Raw genomic sequence first — 9802 nt, forward strand, 5'->3', positions numbered from 1 at the left:
GGTGTTTCGTTCAAGAAAGTAATGTGAAATGACGCGAAGGAGCTTCCTATGACGAAATTGCCCTTCACGAGGGTATTCATTTTCCAGGATATCCTTTTATGCCGTTACATTATAACTTTTAGCAAAATTCTATTTAGACGCATCATCCGGAGTTACCTTTTATAATTGCTCTTCATAAGTCATTTATAATTATTATTTGTAGTAATTATATTTTAAAAATATCCTTTAATGTATACGGTCATCTCACTTTCTCTTTGCCCACACCATTATCGCACCCGACCATCATTGCTAATAGGTGTGTTCTCTCATCGCAAAGCTCGTACCAATGACCGCGAAGAGTATGGTTGCCCATCCTTACACTGCCAGCGGTCGTCATTGCAAAACTCTTATAGCGGTCGCATCACTCCCATCAACAGCTATGATGAACACGATCACCCATCATGGCACACTCCCCTAGTGATTGCATCACTCCCACCAACAACCACAATAAACACAGTCGCTCATCATGTCATTCAAACCCCATGATTTAGAGGCTTTGAAAGCACCCCCAAATCTCAGGATTCTGAGAGCTCTGCATTTGTCACGGACGGTGAGAATGACACAGCTGTCGATAGGAGTTTTGTGATTATGGGCAGTTACGATGATTAGGTTGTCAATCTCCTCCATTTATTCCCGAACTCTATCGTTCGTTGTCATCATGACCATCGATCTCTTCCATTCATTCTTTCTTAATGACCAGTAATGTAACACCCAAAAAGTTTGGATTGCTTTAAGAATGGTTAACTTGAGAAAAATACGAGTTTCGTGGAAGATTAATATCTAAAAAGCTCAAAAAATTAACTAAATCGATTACAAAGTATATTCTATAGCTTAGATACATACGAAAAAAGGTACGGGATTGACGAACATCTCGAGAAATAATTTTTAGCATCGAAATAAATCTGATCAAAAACAGTTTTCAATACAACTTCGGTTCAAGTTGAAAAATCGAATTATCGTAAGGAACTTTCAAGAAGTTAACGAAACCTTTGTAGGAGTCAAATTATGCATAAGGAACAACCCTTAAGTAATTTTGGAACGAAACAAAAAAGAGTTTATGGTCAAAATGTACATCTGGGCCTGAGTGTAATTTTTTTAAATTGCCCATAAGAGATTGAAAATATGTTTTTCTTGAATTTTTAGGGGTCAAATTAAAAGTTTAGAACTTATGGGTCATTATTGAATTTTTGAAAATTCAAGGGGTTGATCAGAAATGTGTCAAATGAAATTTCAAAAGTTGAGATGAGGTTATTGTGTAATTTTTCAAACTTGGGCATAGCTGTGGCCAACCAACCTCCAGCCCCACCTCTCATTGTCGATATCGGTCGCAAGAGACTCGAGGGAGTAGGTTGAGAGGCCTAAAGGTTGGCCCTAGGCCACCATGGTTGGTCCTTGGCGAAGAATCGACCACGTCGATGGCCAATTTAGTGGAAATTTTAGGCCGTTTCTTGGCCAAAATTTTGAGAATATTAGAAGCCGAATTTTGGGGTTTAAACAAGGGAAATGGGTCGACCTAGGGCATACATAGGCTTTATAGACCTTAGATTGCGTAGGGTTGATCGTTTGGAGGCTTGATTTTGGCTATAAATAAGGGTTGAAAGCCGAATGTTTCAAACAAAAATTGAGAGAAATTGCTCATGTTTTAGCTTGAATCGAGCATCAAGGATAAAGGGTTTATGTTCTTTGAGTTTCGGGGAGTAATTTTGGAAACTTTGGTGCGATTTGGTGTAGATTTTAGTGGGTTTTAAACGTTGGCAGAAAAATCTCGAGGGTTGCCATTAACTGATTTGACCTTTTTTGACAGGTGTTTCGGTCATTGGAATGCTTTTTCATGATTCCCTCAAAGAGTACTTCAAGACTATAAAGTCGGATTAGCCATTAGAGCATTGCCAACAATCGGAATGAGGAATAAGATAACCTACACATGGGCTTCACGCGCAAGCCAACCTTCAAGTGTGTGGATCCACACGTGAAGGTGTGTGAAAGGTTACAATTTTTTGAAATTTTTTAAAAATTCTTAGAAAATTATTTTAAGATTTTTGGTGCAAATATATTTGAAAAAAATGTTTGATTAGGTATTTATTTTGGATTTTTCAAGATAAAAATGGGAAGAAAATAAAGAAAAATGTGAATAAATTATGGAAAATTATGGTTGATATTTATTTGAATAAAATATGATGGATATGGTGCTTTTGAGACTTGAAGTGTTTGTGCGACTTTTGAGGCTTAGTACTAAAACTGAGACGGTATACGTTCTTCGAGGTGTTCTGAACTTTGTGCAAAATGTGAGTGGTGGTTTTTACCCCCAAAGACTTATACATGATGAGATTTCCTTTACTATGCATGTTATTTCTGAGAATTGCTAAATATTATGTAATTTGTGAGTATATTGTCATATACGTATATATATTCTTGCATTGATAGATATGATTTCTTCACATGACATGATGTTGTTGGTATATTGATATTTGTGCAATGGATGAGAAGTTGCTCTGATAATGTAGTTGTAATTCCCCAAGGGTATTACCGAAACAACGTATAAGAGTAATATGCTGCCTCGTGTGCAAGACCCAGGGTTTTGTGTTAGGCTGTTTGTCAGGGAAGTTACACTAGGGTATCGATTTATGTAAGTCCATGTATCATATATTTATGTTATTTTAACCTTCTCTTAAAAGATTCATCTTCTAATATTGGACATTTATCCATGGAATATTCTACGTTTCAGGCGGAGATGAGCGACTAAAAAGGCAATGACTTGATCGAGGTGTGAGCATGATGGAGGTTGTGATGGGTCTTAAGTCAAGGCTAGGACAAGTTATCCAGTTAGATTGAGTTGTTTTATTTTCAGCATTTGTAATGTTATGATGAACAAACGATATATATGAACTCATTTATATTATGATTTTCGATATTTCTTAAGGTCTCGATTATCGCTTATGCTTATGTTTAAGTATATTATTCCTCAATCATGTTTTAGAAGGTTAATCTTATTTACGTATATTGAGGATTTTAGTGTGATTTGTGTATGTATACAAAAAAATTAAAATAAAAATCCTAGCATAAAATACAACGCCCTAAAGAGACGAGGCGTTATAAGTAGTCTTTGTGGTCATTGTTAAGGAAGTAAATCGACACCAATGATAAAGTGAGAAGATGATGGGGCACTAGCGATTATAGAATAATAAACGAATTCCAAATCCATGATTGCATGGGAAAAAAATGGGTTTTTACTAAATGTTGTTTTAATCATATTAAAATATAGTTGTATAGATTAAAATATCGAACTGCAAATATAATTTTCTTAACTTTAATTGTGCATCGGTGCCTAATTTAGTATATTATTTTTTAAATTAGTTAAGTATTTAAATTTTTAAAAATTTATTAACTTAGTATTTAGTGTTAATAAATCACTAGCTAATCACTAACTTTGTGTTAAGTTAAATATTAAAGTAACTTTAAATTTTATTTAAATGATTATATAATATTTAATGGATTAAAGGATATTTTGAAATTGAGATTTAATATAATTATTATCCGATTGTTACATAAATTGACAAAATTATCATTTTATCATTTATTATCTCTCTTATTTCATCTCCTTCTATACCGTCTTTTATTTACATTAAAAAAATATAAAATAAATAATTTATTTCCATACAAATTTCATATTTATAATCAAACGCACCTTAATAGTCATCAATCACCAACAATCACTAGCTTCGACCCCCTTACATGTAGGTTCGAATGCAAATCGGAAAAAGCTAATGTAGATTCAATTAATCGCATGTAAGTTGATTTGGGTACAATTTTAGTTTAAATATAGAGGGTTCGGGGTTTCAATTGAACTCCATCGAGGTTCAATTGCTAAAAATTGAGAGATAGATAAAAAAAGAAAAAGAAAAAGATAAAGAACAATTAATAGTTACCTCGCATTAGACGAGAGTCAAATAATTGTTAGTGATGATTACACGAGTGATAACAATAATAAATGCAAGTAGATAACAAGAATAAGATAAGAAATAACTCTTTGACAATGGCAAAGAATTTGTGAAGGAGAGAGAGTGTTGAAAGAGAATTGAGATAACAATTATTGACTATAATGATCCAACAATTACAATTACTTTAAACCTCATGAGGTAATGTATGAAATTTTGCTTAAATATTATACAATATCCATATCTATAACATTTATGTGTAATTTGATCCATATGTGGGTTCAAATAATTAAATTCACATTGGATACAATATCTGATTAAACTAATTGAATCCAAGTTCGGGCCTAGTTCATTTAACAAGGTTAAAACATGCAAGTTACATTTGGAATGGTACATCTAGGGATGGCAATTGTAACCGAAACCGTGGGAAATCGAATTGAAACCGAATCGATCAACGCGGTTAAAAATCGTTTGACTGGGTAATGGTTTGGTTCGGGAAAAAATCGAACATTGTTTCAATGGGTATGGTTTGGTTATGGTTTTCACTAAAACCAAACCAAAACCGAATCGAATGATGGGTAACCGAACCGAACTAAATATATATAATATATTATATACAACCCCGCCCACCTGAAGCTAGCCCACCCAACCCAATTGCCTTGCTTGTAAACCCTTTTTCCCTTATCTTCTCATTCCTTTCTCAACCTCACTTTCACTCTCTCTCACCCTCACTGCCTCTCGCTCGTCCGCCCGCCCTCGCCCTTGCTCTTTGCATGTCTCTTGCTCTCGCTCGCCCTCGCTGGATCTCTCTTGCTCTTGCTAAGGCTCGGCCCCTGCTCTCGCTTGCTCTCAATCTCTCTCATATTTTCTGCCTCATTTTTCTTGCTCCTCCCTGCGAGCTCACAAATCGCCCTCGCTCTCTGCATCTCTCTTGCTCTCACTCGCCCTCACTAGATCTCTCTTACTCTCGCTAGGGCTCGGCCCCTCTCACCCTCGCTCGCCCTCGTTGCCTCTCGCTCTCTGCCTCATCTCTCTTCATATTAATTTATTTTTTATATTTATAATTTTGTTAGATGGAGTTGACTCATTCATTTCAGATGGATATGCATCAATTTACGAAGAATATATTAATGTTGTTGATGAAGGTATTAACTTTCGTAGCTAATTTTTTTTAGCTTAAATTACAATTTAATTATGCACATATTAATTTATTGATTTTAACAATTGTAGGTTTGGAAATGTGATTTTATATCCAATAAATTTTGTAACTTTATACAAGAATAAGGTAACTTTATTAGAATTTATCTTTGTTTGTTGTTAAATTATCAAATTTTTTTATGAATGCTATTTGTCTTTGTTTGTTGATATGGATTAAACTAAAAAAACCATGGTTAAATAGAAATCGAACCGAAACCGATTGGTTTGGTTATGGTTTTAAATTTTTAAAACCAAATGGGTAATGGTTTGGTTTTGGTTTTAGTAATTTAAGTTTGGTTTAGTTATGATTTTGGCAAAAACCGAAACCAAACCGAACCATTGCCAACCCTAGGTACATCCCCTTACCCTAGGATTTTAATTTTAGTTTTATATATTTACAATTTAATTTCATATAAGTAAGAAATTGTGACATTTTAATGCTTGAAATTTGGAAAGTGGGCTAATTTTATACCCCATTGTAAGTCAATTGTTAATTTGACTAATGACAGGTATTAAGTTAAAATAATTTTAAAATTGCAAATTCTCAATTGACCAAAATAAATAGATACTAAAATAGACATTTGCATATGATATAATAGTAAATTGACATTTTGACTTTTTTTTTTCGATAAATAGAAAACGATTAGTTGAATTATGATTTAACAGTTTTTCAAAATGTTTTTGGACAATTTTATGTCATAGAAACTCGAAAAAAAGAGATACACACCTTTCTATTACCAAATTATCATCAAGATAAGAGGTTTACTAATGCCATCAGGGTTTGCTTCATATTGTTTTGACAAAATTTGGATTAGTTAGATAACTTGTTGGAGATAGGGGTGAGTATTTTGGTTTATTCAATTACTGAATCGATTGAATAGATTATCAAATTGAACAAATCACAAATTAGAAAAAATAATATAAAATAAAAAATTTAAATTGATCAAAAAAATAAAAAAATATAAAAATCGAAATAACAAAATGCCAAAACAACATTATTTTTTACATTTCAATCGATTCAATTATTTCGATAAAAAGACGTAACTAAATTGAAATAATCAAAATTATTAAATTTGAAAATCAAATTATACCTACCTATAATTTGAATTCTCTATTTACCTACATTTTTAGTTTATTTTATTTGTAATTAGAAATTATGTTATTTGAAAAATATATAAATTTTTATAAATATATATATTTAGAATTATATTTTTTAAAATGTATTTTTATGTGATGTAGAAAATATAATTACAAAATAGTTTTGTCTATTTTTCAATTATTGGAAAAGTTATTGTCATTATTAAAAATATAATAGTACCATGTGTAATGCCAATTAATTTTAAGGACATCAATCCAATATAAGTTGCAAACTGTGGTAATCTCTGAGCCACTTTTTATCAATCAGGCTTGAGAATCTCTAAGCCACTTTTTATTAATTAGGCTCAATCGAGCAGGTCGACGTAACCTCCCGAAATTCAATGGGTTCATAATTGAGGACATCTCAATAAAATCACATATTGGTGAAACTCGAGGTCAAATCGTAGGAGTAAACAACTCCCAACAATGCCTTTAGCTCGCTGACCAATCCGATCAGTTCACAGGATAAAAAATATTGTGTAATAATCGGAGACAATGTCCACCTGTCTTATCTGAAACAAACAAAATCCCTAAAAATGTGGAATCTATTTCCGATTTTGTGGAATTGATAAGGACAATATTATCCTTCTATATTTATAAGTCATTCAAATTGTAAACACCATACTCGATAAATAAGGGTCGAAAACTATTGTTTGGACATGATCAATTATATATTGATACTTTGTCAAAATTATCAGAGAACAGTTGTGGACTTAAGCATCATTATGGTTGAACCACATAAAATTTTTTTGACGTATTGTTTGTTATTTGTGCTATTTGTTTATTCTCTTTGTATTCGTGTTTATTTTATTAGTACTTGCTGACGAATTACGGTTAACCAATTTTGAATTTTGGCATATAAAAATATAAATAAAAATAAATACGATATGAAATGATTTTTTTTAAATAATAGAAAATAAAAATTATGAGAAAATATGTAAATAAACAAATAGAGATTTATTTTATAAATATAATTTTTAATATAAAAATTATAAAAAATACTTATTTAATTTAAAAATAAACATAAAATTTATAATATATTAAAACAAACATAAATTTATGATATTTTTTAAATCATAAAACAATCATAAAATATTTTTCAAATTATAGAAAATATCTGATTTTTTTTGTGTTTTTTAATATTTTAATATAAAAAATATTTTTAAAATGACAAAATAGTACACTTGAAACGTTTCGTGCATTACAAAATGCAATTATCTATTTAAATAAAAATGCAATCAAAAAGTGGAAAAAAAACAAAGGAGTAGATAAAATTGGATTTTTAATTTAAAAAGTTAAAAAAAAGTTTGCTTTCGCTTTCCAATTTCAAAATCGAGGTGAGGAGTTGAGAGATCTCGCGTGAGTCTACTACCGGTGCAGAAGGCTACAAATGACTTTTCATGTTTTCGGATGCTCATCTCTGGACACGTCATACAATCAGGAGGCCGACAACCGTAGATCAACCTCCCTTATCAGAAATAAAGGGTAATACCGTCATTCTACAGTTCGGTATCCTTTTTAAATTCTCCCATACCTTTACCAATTCCATGACCTCTCCGCAGGAGTCATTTCTTCTCTATCGCACCGCCAATCTGCCGCCGCCGCCCGCTACCGAAAATGGCCGCAGCCTCCCATCCCCCGCTGCCGGCGTATCCTTCGTCATCGAAGCATCTCGATCTCGACGTGACGGTGGTCTCCGCAAAGCACCTGAAGAACGTGAACTGGCGCCATGGCGATCTCAAGCCCTACGCCATCTTCTGGGTCGACCCGGAGCGCCGAGTCGCCACCAAGTCGGACGAGTCCGGATCCACCCGACCGGTCTGGAACGAGCAGTTCGTCGTCGCCCTCAGCCACGGGCTTCAGGACTCCGTCCTCACTCTGGAAATCTTCCACTCCAAACCCTCTGAGGCTCCCCGGCCCTTAGTCGGTACCGTCCGGGTCGCCCTCAAGGACTTATCCGACCCGGAAGATTCCAACCTGATTCGGACCTTTGAGGTCCGTCGTCCTTCCGGTAGGCCGCAAGGTAAGATCCGGCTCAAGCTGTCTGTCAAAGAACGCTCTCCACCGCCTTTGCCAGATTACCCAGTTACCCCTCCACTGAGCTATCATTACAACAATGACACTGCCCCTCATCCTCGCGATTACAGAGGCTATTTTCACTCCCATTCGGCGCTCACCGGTTCTATGCCACCTCCGCCGGCCCCGGCGGCCTTTTCGCCCCGGCCACCGCCGATTCTGCCCGACCCTTATCCATACGTTGCGATCACTCATCCTTCAGTGGGGTACTACCCAGCATACTACGCGCAGCTCCCTCAGCCGCCTAGGCCATGGTCATCGAGCTACGGTGGGCCGAGCGCGCCGGTGGATTACGCGTCGTATGATCAGAAGCAGAGGACTGGAACTACAGCTGGGTATAGATCAATGGGCGTTGGCGCGGTTTCTGGGGCGTTCGGAGGATTAAGTTTGGATGAAGGCGTGAAGCACGAGGAAGAGAAGTATGGTGATGGGGGCGAGAGCGACCTGGCTTCGCGGGATGGTTACGGCGATTATCGCGGTGCTTATGGATATAATTGATCTATAGTGTTTCCGGTTTTGCCGTGAGGTAAGACGAATTCGGTTAATGTTCTTATAACTAGCGTGGGAACTCTGTGTGGATGTATATAACGTATGGTGACTTGGATTTTCATTTAGAGCTTTTTATGGTGGTTTGATGATCCAAGCAGATAAATAGTTCATTGGTTGGCGCTCTTTCATATATGTGAATCTTCTGCTTATTAAATAAATGCAGTTTTTTCCGTTCAAGGTCTTGTTTTCACGGGGTCTAAACTTGCTCTCTTAAAGTTCAAATGGAGGTGAATCAATTTATTGTGGAATCCTACTTTGCGTCTTGAGTAAACTACTGGAGTACTTAAAGCCTTGGAACCTGATAAGTCACTTTTTTGGGGTGCGTGCACCAGATTAATTTTTTCCCAATTTGTTTCTCTTTAAGAGTATAATATAAATGATTTTATAAATAGTTTGGTCTGATTACACTTGATTATTATACTGTTTCGTATAGGTGTTTATTGCTGAGCCCATTTGCAAGATACTTTCCTTTTTTTAATGAATGATTAGCAATTGGAACGGGCTAAGCAAACACTGAGCAACCCATAGATAGGTTGGATTGTTACTTGGTTATGATGATTTCAGTTCTAAGTTATCCAATATGATTACATGAATCAGTGTGGATTTACTAGTTGGATGATGTCACGACCCTAGGGTTTAGCTAGGGTCTAGGAAGGAAATGGGAAGAATTTGGGAGAGAAACGGAGTAGAATTGGAGGGAGATATAGAGCAGAAATCAAGAGAAATGAGGGATAACAAGGAAGAATGAGAGAGAGGAAATAAAGAGGGAAAAATATGAATTCATTATATTATTTCAGCATACATTTCTCTACATGCTATGGCCTATTTATAAGTTGTTCAACTGATAGAATATTGTAGAACAACTAGCA

At 34.9% G+C, this 9802-nt stretch overlaps 1 protein-coding gene across 1 annotated transcript; it reads left to right on the forward strand.

The window, feature by feature from the left end:
- The first annotated feature begins 7849 nt into the window (after positions 1-7849).
- LOC127798765 (uncharacterized) lies at positions 7850-9110 on the forward strand. The gene has a single exon (XM_052332366.1). It carries the CDS (start codon positions 7926-7928, stop codon positions 8880-8882), a length of 957 nt encoding a protein of 318 aa, XP_052188326.1. The 5' UTR covers positions 7850-7925; the 3' UTR covers positions 8883-9110.
- Positions 9111-9802: the final 692 nt, after the last annotated feature.

Source organism: Diospyros lotus, chromosome 1 (assembly GCF_014633365.1).
Source record: "Diospyros lotus cultivar Yz01 chromosome 1, ASM1463336v1, whole genome shotgun sequence".
Taxonomy (NCBI): Eukaryota; Viridiplantae; Streptophyta; class Magnoliopsida; order Ericales; family Ebenaceae; genus Diospyros; species Diospyros lotus.